This window comes from Sus scrofa, chromosome 10, assembly GCF_000003025.6.
Source record: "Sus scrofa isolate TJ Tabasco breed Duroc chromosome 10, Sscrofa11.1, whole genome shotgun sequence".
Classification (NCBI taxonomy): domain Eukaryota; kingdom Metazoa; phylum Chordata; class Mammalia; order Artiodactyla; family Suidae; genus Sus; species Sus scrofa.
Window position 1 is genome coordinate 38,972,116 of NC_010452.4, and position 23,962 is coordinate 38,996,077.

Here is a 23,962-nt window from a genome sequence, read left to right on the forward strand (position 1 = left end):
CATTTAGGGAGAAAGTTGGCTCATTTTTCTAGGTGGATATATATTATTGGTGTATGTGATAGGCTGTGGAAAAACAACATTAACCACTTACCTTTTTGGATAAGGTGAAAATAAATGACTTTAGAAGCCTGTGCTTTTTAAGGCGAGTTAGTACAAAAACGAAAACATTTGTTACGGATATAATCTTACAGGGTTGATCTAACCTATTGTTTCTATTTTCCTTCTTTCTTTTCTTTTTCTTTCTTTCTTTCTTTCTTTCTTTCTTTCTTTCTTTCTTTCTTTCTCTCTCTCTCTCTCTCTCTCTCTCTCTCTCTCTCTCTCTCTCTCTCTTTCTCTCTTTCTCCCTCTCTTTTTTTAGGGTCACACCACAGCATATGGAAGTTCCCAGGCTAGGGTCCACTTGGAGCTACAGCTGCTGGCCTCCGCCACAGCCATAGCAGCATAGGATCAGAGCCAAGTCTGGGACCTACACCACAGCTCACAGCAATGCCAGATCCTTAACCCACTGAGTGAGGCCAGGGATGGAACCCTAATCCTTATGGATACTAGTTGGGTTTGTTAACTGCTGGGCCACTAAGAGAACTCCTGTTTCTTTTTCCTTTTTGATCTAGACTTAGTGGAGGTGAGATATTACTTGTGTTGAAAAATCATTGCACAGCAAAGAATGTCCTAACTCATTCAAGTTAGTGGGTTATTTTTCAAGTTTATTTTGTACTTGGAGTATAACAAGCATGTGTGAGAACAGCCAGGAGATAAGAATTATGAAACTTGTTGCCGCTACTTGTGTGACCTTGTGTGTGACACTGGAATTCTCTAGGCCTTCATTTCTTTATTTGAAAAGTGAGGTTGAAGAAGAAATCTCTCAGCCCCTATCTAGTTTTAAATTTATAAGATTGTTTCTTTGAATCTAGACGAGTAAAGAAGTAGCATGGTGTTTCAGAAACTGGAAGGGGTTATAGAGACTTTCTGCTACCTAAATTGCTGTCCCTCCTGTGCCCCTTATATCCCCATCCTTTCGGCCAGTTTCATTTGTAAATTAAGAAATAAAGATTCATCATAATGACACTGATGAGTTATAAATTTGGTCTCCAAGTGGAATGGTGGTAGTTACTCCCTCCATCTATTGCTCTGCATAGAGAATATTTTGCTGTTTTAACTTTGAAAATATGAAAACTTAAACATATGTCCATTAGAGCATGGTTCTTGGTCATTTTCAGGTTGTGGATTCCTTTCAAAATCTAATAGAGAAATAGACTCCCTGCCTGGAAAAATGCATACGTAGAATTTAGACTAGATTTCCAGCTAACAGTGCACCACTGGCTAAGATCTGCTGCCTAATACCCAGGGCCTGTGTTAAAATTTGTTCCTTTCCGCCAGACCAATTCCCTTGCCTTTCCTGACAAAATACCATTAATGACAAGCGATGTTGTAAGGATTAGCAATTATGTAAGAAAACCCTTGGCCCCCTGTCTGGCATGTTGCTGACATTCAGTAAGTGATAGTCAGTACCATTGGTATTACATTATTATTATGCTGTTATTACTACACAGTTGTGTAATATTTTCTCAGGTGATCAAGTATATACATACCTTTTCTACTCTTCATTTGTGGGCCACTGAGATTTTTAGTGAAATCTTTACTTTCATTAATTTAAAGTTTAATGTTGGGGAGAGATGAAAGTCTTTGTTTTGTTTTTTGCCTTTTAGGGCTGCACCCCTGGCATATGGAGGTTCCCAGGCTAGGGGTCCAATCGGAGGTATAGCTGCTGGCCTACACGACAGCCGCAGCAACTTGGGATCTGAGCTGTGTCTGCAACCAACACCACCGCTTACGGCAACACCAGATCCTTAACCTGCTGAGCAAGGACAGGGATGGAAGCCACAACCTCATGGTTCTTAGTTGGATTCGTTTCTGCTGTGCCACGACAGGAACTCCAAGAAAATCTTTATGAGTTGTCTTTTAAGTTGTTTATTAGTGCTGTCACCTAATTGCATGTCACGTAATTGCATGTTGGAGCTAAGTAAAATTATAGGCAAGAGGGTTCAGTGTTAAGTAGAAAAATCTACAATTTGATTCTTATGTTTTACTTTGCTTTTGTGGTGCTGGTTTTATGATAAACAAAAAGCAAAACCAGGAAAGGGAGAGTTAATCCTTCAAACAGAATTAATGACAATGGGTTTGGAAACTATTAAGAGGTCATTATGTTTTGCAGTATATACCCTCTGGACAAAAAAAAGAAATCTTTAGAAGCAGTAATTACAATGTATGGAAGTTTTCATACATTTCTTTCCTGCAATTAAGATGTGTGATAGCTATTGCCTTGATTTTTATTAATGCAGACAGGTCAATAGAATAGTTTTGTCCTCCTTAGGAGATAATGGGAAGGAGATTGATTAATTTTACAAATCCTGGGCTTTAACAAAAGCTTAGATTTTATTTCTGAAGAGCTTTTAGTAATTGACGCTTCTGCCTTATATTAAAATAATCCTGGGAGCCAAAATCTTGGAATACTCTTATGGTGTATTTTCCTTGCATTTCACGCCTTCCTTTCTAATTTCTTTACCATTTTCTAGGCTTAGTCCTTCATTATCTCCTAACTATAATCATGGCAGTTGTCTTTTGTTGATTTTCTTGCCTTTTTTTTTTTTTTTTTTTTTTTTTTGTGCTAGCATTAACTTTTCAAAATGCAGAGCAGTTCCTGCCATTCCTTTCTTTGAAAGCTTTGGGTAGCTCCCTGTTGGCTGCTTGATTTCACATACCTTTCTGGGCATTTGCCAGAGGATACCTACTCTGGCCATCCCATCACCTTTCTGCCTTCACTCTTTACTGTGTCTCTTCTTTCCACTTAGGCAATGGTTTTACTACTTGTTTCAGGATGCTGAACTCCACACTTTTCTGTTTTGACTTCAATTCACAGTGGATTTTGCATCAGAATTAAAAAAAAATTAATTTGTTGCATTCCAAGAGACTTGTTTTTGCCCCTTTAGTCCATGTCAGTTAAAGTGTGACACGTTGCTAATATCATTTTCTCAGGAGGGCATACCAATACAGTTTTTAAAAAACCCACACAATTATTTTCACACTTGGGAAATTGAGCAGGGAGCATGGGGAATATATTTTCTAGGAAACTGCTTTGCTCTTGGGATTCTTTAATTGCCTTTCCAAAAATTTAATTCCTCTGCATATACCTGCATTGGGTCAGTATTTCCAGGAGCAGACTGCATCAGCTGTTTTTTGGGGGTTTTTTTTTTTTTTTTGGTCTTTTTGCCATTTCTAGGGCGCTCCTGTGGCAAATGGAGGTTCCCAGGCTAGGGGTCCAATTGAAGCTGCAGCTGCCGGCCTACACCAGAGCCACGTCTGTGACCTACACCACAGCTCACGGCAACGCCAGATCCTTAACCCACTAAGCAAGGCCAGGGATCGAACCCACATCCTCATGGTTCCTAGTCAGAGTCATTAACCACTGCGCCATGACGGGAACTCCCTACATCAGCTGTTCTTATCTGCATCTAACTTGTAACAAAAATATGACAATCATGAACATTTAGCAAATGATTAGAAGGAAAAGCCAAATTCCTAATCTGTCTTTTTAAATCTCTTTTAGCCTGCTCTTGAGGTTCACAGATGATACTTTTGATCCAGAACTTGCAGCAACAATAGGTAAGCCTGTGTTTAAAAAGAAAATTTGAGTATTTTCTTGCCTTTGGGCTGTTTTATCTAACTCCCCCTACCCATCCTCTCACTACCCCATTGCTTCTATGCCTGTTGAAATCTTATTTGTCTTTCAAGTCTTAACTTCATTGTCATTAAATTTCTGAAGCCTTTGTAGAGCTAACCGAGCGAAAATAGCTTCCTTTTCTGTTGTGTCATAGTATTTTGTTAACTCTGATTATAATTATCTGTATATGCATTCCTGTCTATGGATTGTATTTTATTTAGCAGCATACAGTTATTTGAATGTTTATTGTGTAACAGGCACTGTCCTGAGAGGTGGGTTATAATGATCAATAATACAGACTTTGTCTCCATCGTACTGGACCAGCAGTATCACCAACAATGGAGTGTGTTAACTTTGTATTTTAAGGATTCGATGAAGGATCTGGCATGTATTCTGAACTCAACATATTTATCGATATTAGTTATTAAAGATTGTTAGAAGAGTAATACCTAAATGCCTTTTAAAAATGTAATTTAGATTGCCTGAAAGTGGTTTGACACACCAGCTTATTAGCATATATGGGAAGATAGAGCTAAATATTTGGATATCACGTGTTTAGGGAGCAGATGACAATGTACAGATACAAGAGACAGCTTGCAGTAATAGAAGGAGCTGAGTCAGAGCAGGATGATAACTCTTGGCTCTGCCTTGAATGTTATCATCTTGAGCAAGTCTCTAACTCCATTGTCTTCATCTGCAAGTTAGGAATTTGGGTGAGAGAATACATTTTTCTTCCAGCTCTAAAATTACATGGCTGATGAGTAGAATGTAGTACAGCTGATTCTGGTATTATTATTAGGAAAAATAAAGTGTTTCTATTAATTGGCTTGACTTTCCCCCTTTTTATTGTTAAATAATTTCACACCAAAAGAAAAATTGTAAAATTAGTTCAAAGATTCTTGTATATCTTACTCAAATCCCCTACATGTTAATATTTATGACATATGCTTTATCATTCTCTCTATATGTACGTATATGCAGTATTCTTGTTTTTTTAATATTGCTTGAGAAAAAATTGCAGACAATATCTTTGATGTCTTTAACCCCTAAGTTCTTTAATGTGTATTTCCTAAATATACATAGATGCAGTTCTCCTGTGTACAGACAGATTTCATCAGTGGTCCCACTGATGTCTTAATGTTTCTGGCCCAGGATCACACATTGAACGTGGTTGTCCTTTTTCTTTAGTCTCTTTTAATCTGAACAGTTTTTCATCCTTTCTTTGTCTTTAATGGCCTTGACATGTTTGGTTGTTTATTTAAAAATTTGTTTATTTATTGGTCTTGACATTTTTGAAGAGCATATACAGGTCCATTATTTTGCATTTGTCCAATGTGTCCTCATGGTTAGATTCAGGTTGTGCATTTTGGGCAGGGATTCCTCAGAAGTGCTTATCAGAGCATAGTGTGTATTGGTACCAGTACTGGTAGTGGGACTTTGGCTCCTAAGGTGACGTACACCAAGCTTCTCCACTGTGAAGTGTCATCCTGTCATTCCAGCTATGGTGATTGTCAAGAGGTGGTTTTTCAAATTCCATCCTTCCATTTCCATTTTTTTTTTTATTTAGAATTCTGTAAGTACGAGCTCTTCTCTGTTACTTCCTGTTACTATGAATTCATGGTGCCTCTAATTGTTCAATAAACTATATTAGGTGTTAGCTTTTCTACAATATATTAATATCTACAGATTTATGTGTAAAAGGGAATCATTTAAAACACTAGTAATTCAAAAATCTGTTTTAATTTGGTTGTGCATCTATATTATTTGCTGCTTTTTTTTTTTTTTTTGTCTTTTGTCTTTTGTCTTTATAGTGCGGGTACCTGCGGCATATGCAGGTTCCAGGCTAGGGGTCTAATCAGAACTGTAGCCACTGGCCTACGCCACAGCCACAGCAATGGCAGATCCAAGCCACATCTGTAACCTACACCACAGCTCTTGCCAGCGCCGGATCCTTAACTCACTGAGTGAGGCCAGGAGTCGAACCCACAACCTCATGGTTCCTAGTCGTTTTCGTTAACTGCTGCGCCACAACGGAAACTCCTATTTGTTTCTTTAAAACAATTATTAAAACTTGATTTTGCTCAGAACATACCTGGTATTGGATAAGCAGGGAATAGAACAGTAACTGGCAGAAAAATAAGCTTGTCTAGAAGTAATATTTTTACTAAGGGAATGGCCTTATATATAATATAAACTGTCTTCATTTGAAACCAAATGTAGTTGAGGACTTGCAGAATGTCAGATCATGTGTTGTCTTTATTCCTGAAAAGACTTTGCCTTAAGAGCAAATACTAAGATTGCAGCATACTGATGAGAATATACATAATTTGTTCCCCCAGTGGGCCCTGGGTCTTAGAATCTTTTACATTTTGGCATCAGACAGTTTTCTGCCCTAGGTTATAACCAGTATACACGTGAGTTTTTGAAAGAAAAATAATTAGCTCAGTTCTTTATGGCCTTATGAAAATTAGTGGTTTGTGGGAAATTAGCATTTACCTTGCAGTGTAATAGTGAGGAAAGCACACCTTTATCTTTAAGTAATATAGTGAGACACTCAAGTTTCTGTCGTGTATAAAATAATCTTTATTTTTTTGACTTTTTATGGCTACACCCATGCCATATGGAAGTTCACAGGCTAGGGGTGAACCTACACCACAGCCACAGCATCTCGGAATCTGAGCCAAGTCTGCAACCTACACCACAGCTCATGGTAACACTGAGCAAGGCCAGGGATTGAACCTGCAACCTCATGGATACTAGTCGGGTTTGTGGCTGCTGAGCCACAATGGGAACTCCGTGAAATGTTCTTTTAAGGTAATTATTGGATTTTGAGTTCGAAGATGGTACCATATAAAGTTGACATTTTCTTCTTTCGCTTTCTGGCAGTTGACTAATAAAAAGGGGGAAAATTAAATCACAAACCCGATGATCACTGTACTAGAAGGCAGCTAAACACCAAGTCGAAGAATATGTGGAATGGCTGCCAGAGCAGTGGAGACTAAGCAGGCTTCCCGTGGAAAGAAGTGGAGAGGATGCCACAGCTGCAGAGCTTGGAGCCAGCAAGAGATGCTTTGTGGAACTCAGAGGCCCCCTCTGAAATGCACAACCTGATCTCTTGTTTTTAAAAGCAAAGCAGGTTTTCTAAGCTAATGGCAGGAGTTTCCTTCCATCTGGTTTGATCATAGGAAGTTGGGGAAGTGAAGCTAAACAAGGAGTCACATAGACAAGCTTTTTTTTTTGGTCTTTTTTGCCATTTCTAGGGCCACTCCCTCGGCATATGGAGGTTACCAGGCTAGGGGTCTAATTGGAGCTATAGCCACCTGCCTACACCAGAGTCACAGCAATTCGGGATCTGAGCCACGCCTGCAACCTACACCACAGCTCACGGCAACGCCAGATCCTTAACCCACTGAGCAAGGCCAGGGATTGAACCCGCAACCTCATGGTTCCTCGTTGGATTTGTTAACCACTGAGCCATGATGGGAACTCCTAGACAAGCATTTTTGAATTTGTCCATCTCTGTAGCAGTGGAGGAGATGCCTTTGCCTTGTGAAAAACCTCAAGGCTGCCTATCTTCTTTGGATGTTGAGAAGTAAAAAACTAAATGATTCTCATGTAAAATCCTGAATGAAGACAAAATTTTGCTGGTGCAGAACTGAGCCACTGTGGCCTTCTGCATGAACCTCCTGCAAATACCTTGTCCAGGAACAGCTCAGCACTTTCAACAATGACTTAGCAAAGAGAATCCAGCTCAAGGCCACTACCACCATTCAAGAATCGAAAAGGAAGAAAGAAACAGAAAAAGAACAAGTGAAGAAGACTCATCAGAAAAAAAATATTGCTGTAAAGAAGATGAAAATAGAACCAAACATTTTGCCATGAATTTAAGACCCTTAGTGGAAATATTTAGCACTGAGAGCACTAAACAGTGACGTAAGAGGTCAGGAAAGACATAGTATGACTACATGAGAAGACGCAGTATGAACTGATTGAGTGGAAAGAAGAATAAATAAGAAAATAAAACCATCACTGAAATGAAGGGGAAATTGGTTACAAGGGACGGTAAAGATTGGAAAACACAATAAAGAGTTTAGAGCAAGAAAGTGATATTTAGGGAAATCAGAAAAGGAATTACATGTCTTTTTGAGGCTTCAGAAGAAGAAACATAATGAAATACAACCAATATTTAATGATATGATCCAAGGTAACATTTCTGACAAAAATAAATGTATAAATACATACAAAGTTGTAAGAATATTTTGACCAGATTTTTATTTGTTACATGGGAATGTTGGGGGGTAGCTGGGGTGGGGGTGGGGGGAAGGCCTTAGGTTTCTCTTCTTGCTATAGCCAGGCCGTATGATGGTACTCAATCAGGTCTGAGGTACTTACTCAGCTGCATAGATACAATTGGTTAAAATTTAAGCATGGTTGTTAGAATCCTTATAGAAAGTAGTTACACTAACTTTATATAGTCTTATTAAATAGGCTAAATTTACTTCATGCTTTTTGTTTTTTTAAATTTACCTTCTTTAAGTAGCCTTTGAATATAAAAACAGTGCTTTAAGTAAACCTTTTTCCAAATAAAAAATTAGAAAATTTAAAACTGGTTCTCAAATGAAGACAGGCTCACGAGATATTTCTTAATCTGCAAGACTTATAATTTTTAAAATATGTGAAGGTGTTTTTTGAGGGTTGATACATTTCAACTAAAGTTAGGCTGTTGTTGGTTGACTTAGATCATTGAGTCATGTCACTCCCTTGGTAAGTTTTTTAAAAATACCAATGGCTCTTTGGCTTCAGAGGACAGATATCAAATCTGTTCCATCCACAAGTTACCTTATAGTTTGGGCTTCCTTCACAAAAAGATAATTTAATTAAAATGGAAGGTAGTTTATACATCTTCTTCAATGCCATTACATAAACTTGTTAAAACATTTGGGAATGTGAGATAATTCAGATAAAAGTAGAACTGGAGTTCCCATTGTGGCTCAGTGGTTAACAAATCTGACGAGGAACCATGAGGTTGCGGGTTTGATCCCTGACCTAGCTCAGTGGGTTAAGGATCTGATGTTGCCATGAGCTGTGGTGTGGGTCACAGATGCGGCTTGGATCCCCCGTTGCTGTGGCTGTGGTGTAGGCTGGCAGCTGTAGCTCTGATTCGACCCCTAGCCTGGGAACCTCCATATGCCACGGGTGCTCCCTGAAAAGACAAAAAGACCAAAAAAAAAAAGTAGAACTATCTCATATAATTTCATTCTAGTAAACATTTAAAATGGAACAAAGCAATAAAAATGGCTCTGCATTTCTTTATTTAGAATAATGATAAATGGTCTTCATCATATATAAATTGTTTCTCTTTATTAGGAAAGGTTGTGATTTTATATGCCTTTTCATGCTGATAGACCTTTTTATGCTGAGATGTCCTTGCCTTCCTAGATAAGTCTTCACTCATCTTGTCTGACATATTTCTGGATTCTCTTGACTATTTAATAGAGTTTTTGTATCTATTTTTATACATAAGATGGTCTCTCCTTTTTTATATTTTTAAAAAATCAGAGCTTTGTATTATAGCTGTACTGGTTTATTAAATGAAGGGGCTTTCCATCTTTTTAAATTGTCTTTGCTCACTTAAATACTGTTGCAGTTATTTGTTCTGTAAAGGTTACATTTCCTCTGGGTCGGTCTCATCCTGATACTTTCTTTACCATTTCAGCCCTTCAGATTTTCTAGTTTCTTAGGACAGTCAAGTAATGTTTGAGGAATTGCTTTATTTCTTCCCTCTTTCTCCTTCCTACTTTTATTTTGGTTTATTTTGTTAGTTTCTTAAGATGAATAAGTATTAAGGTATCTTCTCGGAGTTCTCTTGTGGCACAGTGGCTTAAGGATCTGGTGTTGTCACTGCAGCCGCTTGGAGCATTACTGTGGCATGGGTTTGGTCCCTGGCTTGGAAACTTCCACATGCTGTGGGCATGGCAAAAAAAAAAAAATATATAGTTCTTTTCTTCCTAATCTTTATTCTTTTTTTTTTTTTTTTTGGTCTTTTTGCCTTTCTAGGGCCGCTCCCATGGCATGTGGAGGTAGGTTCCCAGGCTAGGGGTCTAATTGGAGCTGTAGCTGCCAGCCTACGCCAGAGCCAGAGCCACAACAACTCGGGATCTGAGCCGCATCTGTGACCTACACCACAGCTCATGGCAACATCGGATCCTTAACCCACTAAGCAAGGCCAGGGATTGAATCCACAACCTCATGGTTCCTAGTCGGATTTGTTAACCACTGAGCCACGACGGGAACTCCTAATCTTTATTCTTTAATAAAGAGGGCCTTTAAGAACAAGTTTTACTGCATCCCATAGGTTTTGATAGGCTATTTTTCATTGCTTTCTACGTAGTTTTAAGAGCTTACATTCCTACCAGTAGTGCAGAAGGGTTCCCTTTTCTCTGCACCCTCTCCAGCATTTATTATTTGTATACTTTTTGATGATGGCCGTTCTGACCAGGTGATATCTTACTGTAGTTTTAATTTGTGTTTTTCTAATAATTAGTGATGTGGAGCATCTTTTCCTGTGCTGCCTTTTGTTGACCATATGTATGTCTTCTTTGGAGAAATAATTATTTAGATCTTCTGCCCATTTTTTGATTGAGTGGTTTTTTTTTTTTTGATATTGAGCTATATGAGCTCAATGTGTTTTGGAGATTAATCCCTTGTCAGCTACATTGTTTGCAAATGTTTTCTCCCATTCTGTAGATTACCTTTTTGTTTTGTTTATTGTTTCCTTTGTTATGCAGAAAGCTTTTAAGTTTAATTAGTTTCCATTTTTTAAAATTTTTATTTCCAGTACTCTAGGAGATGAATCAAAAAAAATATTGATTTGATTTATGTCAAGAGTGTCCTACCTATGTTTTACTCAAAGAGTTTTTTAGCATCTGGTCTAACATTTAGGTCTTTAATCCATTTTGAGTTTAATTTTGTATATGGTGTTAGAAAATGTTCTGGTTTTATTATTTTATATGTAGCTGTCCAGTTTTCCCAGCACCACTTATTGAAGAGACTGTCTTATCTCCATTGTATATTCTTGCCTCCCTTGGCATAGATGAATTGACCATAGGTGCGTGGATTTACCTCACCTTTCTGTCCTATTCCACTGAACTCTGTATATTTCTTTTTTTTGTGCCAGTACCATATTGTTTGGAATCAACAAATATTTTGAATAAAGACTAATATTAAAAGCCCATGGTCAGTTTACAAAATCAGTCTTGGACTTGGCAGCAATTTAAGTAAATCTTAAATTGAGAAGAAGCAGAGATTTTACAATGTTTTGTTCAGTGGTAATTTATTCTTTCAGAGAATATTTTTATCTATTGTATTCCTGTCACGAGTCGATAGCAGTATTTTTTACTAGTATGGTTTTGTCTTTTTGAAAATGTGTTATAGATGGAGTAGAGTATGTATGCCTTTTCTTAGGATGAGTTTTTCATTTCTCTAGAGTAATACCCAGTAATGGGATTGTTGGATCACATGGTAAATACATGTTTAACTTTGGAAAACAGTTTGTCCATTTTTTTTATAATGTGGTGTGTCGTTTTACATTCCCACTAACAGTATACGAAAATTCCTGCTCTTCCATAGCCTCATTTATTATACTTAGTATGGTCAGACTTTTAAATTGTAATCATCCTAAAAGGTGAATATTGGTGATCTCATTGTGGTTTAATTTGCATTCTCTAATGACTCGTGATAATGAATATCTTTTAAAGTTATTTGCTGTCTACATGTGTATATTTTGTATGTGTGTGTGAAGTATCCAAATCTTGTTCATTTAAAAATTTTTTTTTAATTGGTCAACTTTGAGTTCTTTATGTGTTCTCGTAAAAATCCTTTACTAGATGAAATGTGCTTGCACATTTTTTTTATTTTTAGTCTGTGGCTCCTCTTGTCATACTCTTAATAGTTTATTTCTAAGAGCAGAAGTTACTTATTTTGATGAAATTCACCTTATCAGTTTTTTCTTTTATGGATGATGATTTCAGTGTTATATCTTTTATTCAACGATGGTTGCCATGATTTTCTCCTGTGTTTTCCTCTGGAAGTTTTAGTTTTATATTTTACATTAGATCTCTGATTCATTTTGAATTAATTTTTAAGTACACTGTAAAGTAAATGAATCAAAGTCCCTTTTTTTTGCATATGGATATACGGTTGTTTCAAAACCATCTTTTTTTTTTTTTTTTTTTTTTCCTTTTTAGGGCCACACCCGGGGCATATGGAAGTTTCCAAGGCTAGGGATCAAATCAGAGCCACAGCTACCAGCCTTACACCACAGCCACAGCAACTTGAGATCTGAGCTGTGTTTGTGACCTGCACCACAGCTCACAGCAACGTTGGATCTCCGACCCACTGAGGGAGGCCAGGGATTGAACCCACATCCTCATGGATGCTAATCAGATTTGTTTCTGCTGTGCCACAACAGGAACTCCCAAGATTGCCTTTTTTGTACTGAGTAACTTTTGCATTTTTATGAAAATGTCAGTTGTCCAAGTATGCTGAGTCCATTTCTAGGCTCTGCTCTACTCCATTTAGCTATTTATGTCAGTACTTCTCTCTTGATTTCAGTAGCTTTATAAAAATCAGGAAGTCAAATATATAGTTTCCCACTTTTTTACTTTTGAAGGTTGTTTTGGCTTTTCGAGTTTCTCTGCGTTTCAGTGAATTAGAGAATGAGCTTGTTGATTTAAAAACGAAAGCCTGCTAGGGTTTTTATTAGGATTGTACTGAATCTGTGTAGATCATTTTGGGGAGAAATGACCTCAACAATATTGAGTTTTATAGTCATTGAACAACTTATATCTCTCTATTCATTTAATTCTTCCAGAGTTTCTCTCAGAGTGGTTATATACTTTCACATGTTTTGTCAGATATACGCTAAGTATTTCATAGGTTTTTATTAAAGATGGTATTAAATTTTTTTGTTTCTCTGTTCATTTCTGTTATATAGAAATACAAGTGATTTTTTTTTAGAGATGTTTATTTTATGTCCACCAACCTTGCAAAACTTGCTTATTTGTTCTGGGAGGTTTTTTTTTTTTTTTTTTTTTTTTTTTTTTTTTTTTGCCTTTTCTTGGGCTGCTCCCGCGGCGTATGGAGGTTCCCAGGCTTAGGGGTCTAATCGGAGCTATAGCCGTCAGCCTGTACCACAGCCACAGCAATGCGGGATCTGAGCTGCCTCTTCGACCTACACCACAGCTCATGGCGACGCTGGATCCTTAACCCACAGAGCAAGGCCAGAGGTTGAACCCACAACCTCATGGTTCCTAGTCTGATTCGTTAGCCACTGCGCCATGACAGGAACTCCAGTTCTGGGAGTTTTTTTTAATCTCACAGATTCCATTGGATTTCTGCATTCTTCCTTTCCAGTCTGAATGCCTTTTATTTATTTCTTGGTTTATTGTGCTGGCTAAAGACCTCTAGTGCAATATTGACTAGAAGTGATAAGAGCTGATATCCTTGTTTTGTTCCTGATATTAAGGGGAAAACATTCAGTCTTTTACCATTAAACATGATTTAGCTCTATGTTTTCATAGATACCCTTTTTCTTTCTTTCTTTCTTTTTTTTTTTTGTACTTTTGCCTTTTCTAGGGCTGCTCCTGCGGCATATGGAGGTTCCCAGGCTAGGGGTCTAATCAGAGCTGTGGCCACCAGCCTACACCAGAGCCACAGCAACTCGGGATCCTAGCCTCGTCTGTGACCTACACCACAGCTGACCACAACTCTGGATCCTTAACCCACTGAGCAAGGCCAGGGATCAAACACACAACCTCATGATTCCTAGTCAGATTTGTTAACCCCTGAGCCACGACGGGAACTCCCATAGATACTGTTTTTCAAGTTGAGAAAGTTTCCTTCTATTTATAGGTTGCTGCAAGGTTTTATTAGGAATGCATGTTGGATTTTGTTAAATGCATTTTCTACATTTGTTGAGATGATCATATGTTTCTTTTTTAACTTAATATCGTCCACGTTTTTATTTCCAGTGTTAAATCAGCCTTTCATTTCTGAGATAACCTCCTTGGTGGTTCTTTTATGCACAGTTGTATTACTTATGATAAAATTTTGTCTAGGGTTTTCATGAATGACATTAGTCTCTAGTTTTCTTTAATTGTATTGTCTTTGGTTTTGGTATCAGGGTACTGTAGAACTCATAGATTGACTGAGGAAGTATTCATTCCTCTTCAGTTTCCTGGGAGAGCTTATTGATTATTTAAATGTTTAGTAGAATTCATTTTGGGCCTGGAGTTTTTTTATGGAAAAGTTTTAAATCACAGATGCAGTTTCTTTCATAGATATAGGATTCTCAATTTCTTCTTTATTTTTTATGATGGTAAGATATGTATAATATAAAATTAACCATTTTACCACTTTTAAGTATATGATTCAGTGGTGCTAGGTATGTTCACATTGTTTTGCAACCATCACTACTATTAATTTCCAGAAATTTTGCATCATTTCAAACAGAAATTCCACCAATTAAACAATAACCCCTGCTCCACATTTCCACTCAATCCTTGGTAACCTTTTCTACCTTCTACCTGTGAATTTGCCTATTTTAGATATTGCATATTTCTAGAATCATACAATATTTGTCCTCTTGTGATTGGCTTACTTCAGTGAGCATAACATGTTTATGGTTCATCCATGTTGTAGCATATATCCGAATTTCATTCCATGTTATAACTGAATGAATGAATTGCAATTTCATTCATTTTATGGCTGAAAATGTTCCATTGTATGTATACCACGTTTTGTTTATCCATTCATCTGTCCACGGACACTTGAGTTGCTTTTGCCTTTTGTGAATAATACTGCTGTGGACATTGTTGTACAAGTATCCGTTGGAGTTCCTGTTGTCAGTTGTTTTGACTATATGCCTAAGAGTGGAATTGCAGCATTATATGGTATTTGTATTTTTAGCTTCTTGAGAAAATGTTAAACTGTTGTTCACTGTGACTACACCATTTTATATTCCTGTCATCAATGCACTAGTATTCTAATTTCTTCTAATTTCTTTTTTTTTTTTTTTGTCTTTTTGCTATTTCTTGGGCCGCTCCCGCGACATATGGAGGTTCCCAGGCTAGGGGTTGAATCGGAGCTGTAGCCACCGGCTTATGCCAGAGCCACAGCAACGCGGGATCCGAGCCGCGTCTGCAACCTACACCACAGCTTACGGCAACGCCGGATCGTTAACCCACTGAGCAAGGGCAGGGACCGAACCCACAACCTCATGGTTCCTAGTCGGATTCGTTAACCACTGCGCCACGACGGGAACTCCTAATTTCTTCTGATTTCTTTATGTCCTTGTCAACACTTTTTTTTTCTTTCTTAATAGTTCTTTTAATGGATATGAAATAGTATTTCATTGTGGTTGTGATTTGTATTTCTCTAATGGATAATGATGTTGAGTATCTTTTCATGTGCTTATTGGCCATTTGTGTGTATTATTAGACGTGTCTATTCTCCATTTTTGAATAAGATTTTCTATTGTTGAGTTATAGGAATTCTTTATATGTTTTGGATATTAATCTCTTATTAGGTACCTGATTTACAAATATTTTCTCACATTTTGCAAGGTTTTTTTTTTCCACTCTTGCTCGTGTCCTTTGATACACGTGTTTTTATTTTATTTTATTTTTTTGGTCTTTTTGCCTTTTCTAGGGCTGCTCCCACAGAATACGGAGGTTCCCAGGCTAGGGGTTTAATCAGAGCTGTAGCCGCTGGCCTATGCCACAGTCACAGCAACTCGGGATCTGAGCCGCGTCTGCGACCTACACCACAGCTCATGGCAACGCTGAATCCTTAACCCACTGAGCAAGGGCAGGGACCGAACCCACAACCTCATGGTTCCTAGTCGGATTCGTTAACCACTGCGCCACGACGCCACGACGGGAACTCCGGTTATGATTGTTTTTAACAGCCACCTTTGCTAGTTCTAGGTCAGTTTCACTTGATTGCTTTTTCTTCTTTTGATAAGGCAGATGATTCCATTGATATGCTCTGGTTTCCCATTCACAGGCACAGTTGATATTATGTACAGTAAATTTTTTTTTTTTTTTTTTTTTGCCTTTTCTAGGGCCGCACCCATGGCATATGGAGGGTCCCAGGCTAGGGGTCTAATTGGAGCTGTAGCTGCAGGCCTATGCCACAGCCACAGCCACGCCAGATCTGAGCTGAGTCTGCGTGACCTACACCACAGCTCACGGCAACACCGGATCCTTAACCCACTGAACAAGGCCAGGGATCAAACCCGCAACCTCATGGTTCCTAGTTGGATTCGTTAACCACTGCACCACGACGGGAACTCCTGTATGGTAAATTTTCATGTCTTACTTATTGCTTTTTTTCAAAGGTTTTATTGATTGTATTATCTATTTTTAACTAATTTAACCTTCATAAAATAGGCAAGTGTGCCTAAGAAAAGATTGCTGTAACAGAATAGAATTAAATATTGTATTAAAAATACCAGCCCAAATGAACAACTAAGGAAAAGCTGAAGTGACAGATCTGCCTGAATTGTGGTTTATAATGAGAAATATGTGTTTGGCACGGAGATCTTAAAAACCCTTGGATTTCTTAAGTTATAGGAGATATAAAGATCTCTTTTGTTTCTCGTAATGAGTCTTTTTCAACCACTCCTGAGTTTGTTAATGTTGAGACTTCTGGAAAGCCTGCAGAACCAACCATGTAATTAAGAGAATTGGAACTTTTAGGCCTACCCTACCTCCCCCACTTTCATGGAGGGGAGAGGGCTGGAGGTTTTGTTTATTTATTTATTTAATTTTTTTGTTTGTTTGTTTGGTCTTTTTAGGGCTGCATCCATAGCATATAGAGGTTCCCAAGCTAGGGGTCGAATCAGAGCTGTAGCCTACACTGCAGCCACAGCAGCAAGGGATGTGAGCCGTGCCTGTGGCAATGCAGGATCCTTAACCCATGGAGTGAGGCCAGGGATCGGATCTGAGTCCTCTTGGATACTAGTCAGATTCGTTTCCACTGAGTCACGACAGGAACTCCTGGAGATTTTGTTTAATCACCAAGACAAATGATTTAAGCAGTCAAGCGTACATGAAGGAAGCATCCACAGAAATTCTAAGCTGAGGAAAATGGGGAGGACATGGGCACTCCATGGCCCTTTCCAGGTTTTGCCCTGTGCATCTCTTCCATCTGGTTGTTCTTGGGTTGGATCCTTTTTCTAATAAGATGATAATCTAGTAAGTAAACTGATTTCCCAAGTTCTGTGAGCTCCTGTTGCAAATTAATCAAATTGAGGAGGGGATTATGGGAACCTCTCATTTCTAAGTTGGCCAGAAGCACAGGTAACACAATTTGGAGTTGAGATTGGCCTCCGAAATGGAAGTGTGGCAATCTTGTAGGTCTGTGCCTTTACCCTGTGAGCTGTGTCTTTGATTTCAGGTTGATAGTTTCAGAACTGAACTCAATTGTACAACACCCAGCTGAAGAGTCAGAAAACTGGATGCTGTGGAAAAAACTCTACATACTGGGTCACAGAAGTGTTCAGTGTTGCAGATTAGAGGAAGAAACACAGGAGTGCTTTTTTCCTAAACATACTGCCTCTGTTATGAGCTCCTTGTCGTCCATATGAGGAGGTTGAAAAGAAAGGTTAATCCAGTTTAGTGAGAAGTTGGCAAAAACCAAATTTATCAAAAAGATTCCTACTGCTGCCACTAATAAAGGGAAATTAACAGCCACTTGCAAAACAGAAGAACCAAGTTTTGAGCATCTAAGAGTTCTAAAGCATGAGTCTACACATGAGTGTCACCCAAGGAACCAAGGGAGGATGAATAGGAACTGAGGGGTCTGCATGCAGAAGAGATGCCTCTTCAGGCTGCCTGTCTCTTGACCTTGATGTGTTCCTGAGGGTGTTATCTTGTAGCTTTCAGATCTAATATTTCAGAAGAGTGTCTTGGAGACAGTGACATGCAGGTCACACAAGTGGCAGAGACAACCCTTAGATTGCCAAGAAAGATATGCAAAAATCAGAAAAAAGATTGGCGGAGGGGAGGAGAACACAAAGGTTCTGGGAACATTGAGTTCTTTGCCTGGGTGGACTGATTAGCTGGTAGCTAGCAGAAAGGCCAGCCTGCCCTGGAGCCTGTTGTCTGAGGTGTTTAAATCAGCACATTCTTTCTGTTTTCTCTGAAGAACCCTGAGGCTGGATCTGTAGAGTGGGGATGACAGAGATTTCTAAGTCATGTCTACCAATGCCCTTCATGTAGTACCTGCCCCAAGTAACCGACCATTTCCCTCGGCCACATCTTCTCCAGTTTTGGGGTTTTGTAAGCCGTATGAGTAAAATGTAAATAATTCCATATTTTTGTATAGATGGTGTGCCATATTTCTTTATCTAGACCTGGTGAATACAGGGTTATTTCATATACAGGATTTGTGTTTGTTACCCTGCAAAGAAACTGTATGCTTAGGGTTTCCTTGGACTGTGTTATTGGCACTGTCCTTCCGCTCATGGTTGTCTGTCATTCCAGGCGTGACTTTATCAACTCCTTTATCACCTTAGCCCAAAGCAGCCAACTGTGTTTTTTAGTCTTTGGCATAGAGAAAGACCTGACATACTGCACATTTGGAAATGCATTTTTATTACCTAATTTGTGTGTGTAATGGAGCACCAGAAATCATCCGAGAATTACTAATATATTTCCCTATTGGGAACAGGTGTTCTAGGAACCATTGGTATATGAGGGTGCTGTTGGTCTTAGTTAGGGCTGTTGTGAATTAACTGTGACAAGCTAGTAAGGTCTTTTGAAAGTTTGTTTCCAAGCTTCTTGAGCTAATGTTTTCCCTCTGGCCAGGGGGATAGACTGCACATTAATTTTGAAACTCTTTTAAGACATGCTGGCAGTTACTGTTCAGTAAAGCCAGATGGTATGTGTCAGCTCCTTTTCCTGGAAAGGAAGAGGTTGGGGAGAGGGGTGCTGCTGCTATACTAGAACCTTATGTGAGCTCTCATGGAGCATGTCTTCTCTTTACATAAATCAGTACATGCAGATTTTCCCTGCTCTTTGAGCAGTCCTCTTTCACTTGTGGAGATTCTTAGAGGATTGGGCACAGACGTTTTTGTGTGTAAATTGTTTTTGCAGTTGTGCACGTGTAAGTGTTTATTGATAAATTATATACAATGAATGCTGTTTTTTAGTATAAAAACAAGCAAAGACGAAGACAAGGAGTGAGTGACCCTTTTATAATTTTATCAGTCATCCAACCTGCCCTCAGTTAGTATCTGATTTCAGGTGTTGGCTGGCTGTGGACAGTGCTCTTAGAGGAGTTCTCTGATGGCCTAGCAGTTAAAGGATCCAACGATGTCACTACAGTGGCTTGGGTCGCTGCTGTGACACATGTTTGATCCGTAGCCCAGGAACTTCCATGTGCCATAGGCACCACCAAAAAAAGAAAGAAAAAAAAAAAAAGCCTAGGGAGCCCCTGGAAAATGGCCCCGATCCACGGTCGTCCAGAAGTCATCTACTCTGTATTAGCACAGTGAATTCTAGCTCTTGGCTTTAATGTGCTGAGTCAATCACTACCTTACACTGAATTTCATTTTTTCAATTCAGTTTTTATTTTTTCGATAAGTCCAGTTGGGTGAATTTTTGAATTCTACAAGCATTTGGTTTTCATTTTTCCTGATTAAATCCTAAGCTGCTGAACTTGCGTGCACCTTTTCTTTTCTCTTCATACCCATAACTCTAAGAATCTGGGTGCAAATTTGGGCATTTGATAAAATGGGATTTTGTTTATTTGTTTGTTTCCTAGTTTTCTTGGTAATTGATTTTAACAGTATGTTTTACTGTAATTCTTAACAAAATTTTTCTTTTTTCAAGGTGTTGACTTTAAGGTGAAAACAATTTCAGTGGATGGAAATAAGGCTAAACTTGCAATATGGGTAAGAATTTTCAAAATGCATTTTCTATAAATATTAAACTTGTACTTTTTTAAGAAGCAGAAATTGGAGTTCCAGCATGGTTCAGCAGAAACAAATCTGAGTAGTATCCATGAGTACACAGGTTCGATCCCCGGCCTGGTCAGTGGGTTAAGGATCTGGCATTGCTGTGGCTGTGATGTAGGCCAGTGGCTACAGCTCCAGTCTGACCCCTAGCCTGGGAACCTCCACATGCCAAGGTTGTGGTGGAGTGTGTGTGGTGCTCTAGAGGTAAATGAGCAATTTGTATTAAATAACTTGGGAGATCTGATGTTGATTCAAGGATAAACAATAAGTAGTTATATCTTATAATTCTGTCATCAGGCAGAGACTTGTTTTATTTACTGAAAATTTTAAAATATGCATTCTCTTTGGAATATTTGAAAACAGTATTTTAAAAAATCATCTTGTCTGCCAGAGAGAATCATTGTTATGGAATATGTTTCTTTAAATGTTTATAAAGACGGCCTAGACTGAACTCACACTAAAGGCAGTTGTTGGGTATAAGGGGAATGAAGCAATACTTAGAACAAAATTATTTTTCATCTTTGTTAGTATAAATATTTGTAAAATTTGAATTTGCCAACTTTTGTTTTTTAGTACTGGTACCCAGTGTTTACATACCAACTTCTTTTTACTTGCCTGTGAACCTAGCTGTTCTGATCCACATTCTCTGCTAACTAGACCTCTTCGTGGTAGTGCTGAGTAAGGTAGCATGAGCTGTCAGAAACACCCAAGAGTCTCAGTGTCCATGTCTCTCTGCCCATCTCCCCCTCTTCTCCTTCCTTCCTTTCTATCTCTGTCCGTCTAAATAGGATTGATAATATAGTAAGTATGTGTAACCTTATAGAAATATACTCATATTTGAGTCCCACATATGCTATAATTAAAAATCTAAGTATATTTTTATAACATGATAAAACAGTAGTAGAACCGATCAGCAGGCATCAGCTGGAGAGGTACTTCATCATGGTGGTTAAAGGGCAAGTGCTGACTGGCTGTCAGTCACAGATGGACACAGCAGTGCCCATGCATTGTATGAGCGCATTCCTGGTAAGGACGTTCTCTGAGTGGAATGCAATTTCTAACCCACATTTTCTCCAAATGACAAGTAACTGTGTGTCATGTTTTTTCTGTTGTTTTTTTTTTTTGAACATATAATACTTTACATGATTGATGGCCTATTTGCCCCGTCTCTGAAATATATTTACTATCAATCAGAACAGTCATGTGCAACAGAAAACAATTTGGAAAATGTTGGACTAGACCAGAATAAAATATATTGAAGTTTCAGAATGTTGGCTTCTTTCTGGACTGAAGCGGGGCCTCATTTTCCATATGCTTTTCTTGCTTGATTTATTATGGCTTTCTGCCCTTGCTCCAGCTTTGTGAAATACACAACTTAGAGTAGAATCTGAGGCTTGATGGTGGCCCTGAACTCTTACAGACAGGAGGGTTTTTGTTTGTTTTAAATTAACTTTCTAGTTTCTGCTCAGTAAAGAGGCTGCCCGCTAATTACTGAAATGACATCTTTATCATAAGCTTATAAATGTTTTTTTAAATAAGATAGGCACCTCCTGACTTATAAACATAACACAGGCTTATTCTAAAAAGAATTGGAACAGTATGAAATAAATATAGAAAAATTTCATCTTTAACCCATGTCTGCATTTTTGTGAATAGCCTTTAAAGTATGTTAGATGCATGCACATTGTTACGCATGTTTATATGCAGTTTTCCAGAAGACAGGATTGTATCACGCTTTTTTCCACATGCTTGCAGCCCCATCCTCCCCCCTCCTGCACACAAAATTTGCACATTGTTCTATGTCAGTGAATATAGAGGTACATCAGTGTAAATGACCACTTGTATTACATCTGTCAGCTATACTTTAGTCAACCCTTAGTGAAAGATACTTACATTGTTAGTAGTTTTTCACAAAGATGAGCAGTGCTCTAATGAGCATCCTGATTTATACATCTGTGTGACTTATCCAGCTCACTGTACAATGTGTACTTGGAAGTTGAGTTGTTGACTCAAAGAATGGAAAGACTTAACATTGGAAATAGGAGAAAGGTCTTCTGTATATATTGTTAATCTTTCTCATTTTTGTCTGACTAATAATTTTTCACTTATATATGCATTCCTTTTGATTAGTGAGATTTTTTTCTCTTATATATTTATTGGTTATCTTTTAATGAATTTTCTTTTATATGCTTTTCCCTTTTTATATTAGCATTCATCTTTTTCATGAGTAGAGTCTTTATATGTAGAAATAGTAGCTCTTTGTTATATGCCACATTTTTCCCCACTCTCATTTGTCTTTAAAATTTTATTTAAGAATGAATATGTGTGGGAATTCCCATTATAGAGCAGTGGAAAGGAATCCCACTAGTATCTGTGAATGTGGGTTTGATCCCTGGCCTTGCTCAGTGGGTTAAGGATCTGGTGTTGCCATGAGCTGTGGTGTAGGTTGCAGACGTGGCTCAGATCCTGCACTGTGTGGCTGTGGTGTAGGCTGGCACTCTGATTCGACCCCTAGCCTGGGAACTTCTATATGCTGCAGATGTGGTGCTAAAAAGAAAAAGAAAAAAAGTGTTACTATTCTTAGTGTGTGTATAATACCAATTCTGTCATATACTGTAGTTTTTTTTTTTTTTTCTGTTTTGTCATTTACCTTCAAATATTGTTTAGGGTGAGTCGGGGGGTGGGGGGAGGAGGTGTGAGCTTTTGGGGGGGAGATGTTCTCGCCCTACCAAGGTTTTAGTATCTGTATGATTTAGATGAGTTACTTTCTTCATGCATCTGGGTGTTGTGTCATATTTAGAAATGCCTTTTCCTCAGTATTAGAAGTATATGAATCTTTTGTTTCCTCTGATTCTTCTGTAGTTTTATTCATATACATAGAATAAGTTCCTCTCCCACTTGGGTGCTCCTCCCGGCGTCTTTCAAGTTAGGATATTCAAGCACAGTCCTGCCCCTCTGCCCCGCTTGAAAGTGCTGCACACAATGACCTACTTGGCACCTACCTCGAAGGTGGTTTTTCTCTGCATCCTTCCTTCACTTTCACTCCCTGCATTCTGTTAGTTAGCCTTTCTAGATCCTTTCTAGCCTTTGTCTGTTTCTGTCTTTAATAATTTCTTCTCTCTTTTCCCATCAGAAAATGTGTGGTTTTACACATAATGCTCTGTATCGGTTTATCTTTCAAAGATGTTGTTAACTCCTACTGCAGGTTCCTGTTAGGAAAACAAAAAAGCGAAAATCTAACTTCTGACTATTTAAACATATAAATTTTATAGTTATAAATTCTGATCCAGCTGAGCTTCTGCTTACCTCACAGCTAAACTTGTATTTACAACTGTAGGAGTAGCAGTGAAGTTGACGTTTGATATATGTCTTTCCTTTTCTTCAGGTTATTTTACATTAGCAGATTGCAGGCTTTTTCTTGAAAGGATGGATAGTAAATACTTAGTTTAACCCTAAGGTGGGCCATACAGCAGTACATAAGTGAATAGGCCTGGCTGTATTCCAGTGAAACTTTATTTAATAAAACTTAAATAATATTTGAAACAGGTAATGGGCTTAGGCAGTAGTTTGCAAACTGCTGCTTTGCATAGTCTTGGGTGAACTTGAAGCCAGAATCCAAGGATGGTGGAAGGAAGACAGACGGAATTAGGTCCAGAAATAGAGACTTGTTAATTAGTTGATTCTTTTTCTTTTTTTGTAAATCCCCAAGAAAAGTTGAGTACTTGTTCTATAGCAAGAATTGCTCTGGGCTCGGAGGCTTGGTGATTAAGCAGATGAGCTCCTTCCTTATGAAATTTACATTTCCTAACCTGCATACATCTTACATTCATTACGTCCAATATGAGTCAGAAACATGTAATTAGGAGAGGTTTGGTTTTATGCATTTTCCTGAAACAAGATACACAGAAGATATTTTTAAAAGGACAAACTAAAAATTGTATACCTAATATAAAATACCCCTGTAATTCTTTTTGAACAAGTGGTTCTCAACTTTGATTCTATGGTCAAATCACCTAGGAAGATTTAAAAAAAAACTTCCATCATATCCTAGACCAGTTAAGTCAGAATCTTTGGGGATTGGACCCAGGCATCCTTATTTTTCATTTCCCAGGAAATTCTGTTGTGCAACCAGAGTTGAAAACCATGGCTTCCAATGCAATGGGTTTGGTGTATGATTATGTCTTAAATCCAAAATGGTAGAAAACCTAATTTTGTTACAT

The 23,962-nt window shown here is 38.2% G+C and overlaps 1 protein-coding gene across 2 annotated transcripts in view; it reads left to right on the forward strand.

Moving 5' to 3' along the window:
* RAB18 (RAB18, member RAS oncogene family) overlaps positions 1-23,962 on the forward strand; it is a 34,595-nt gene that overhangs the window by 1,735 nt on the left and 8,898 nt on the right. For both annotated transcript variants that reach the window (XM_021064710.1, XM_003357752.3), the window contains exons 2-3: positions 3,605-3,660; positions 19,618-19,679. In XM_021064710.1, coding sequence (XP_020920369.1) covers positions 3,605-3,660; positions 19,618-19,679 — 118 coding nt within the window. The remainder of the gene's footprint in view (positions 1-3,604; positions 3,661-19,617; positions 19,680-23,962) is intronic.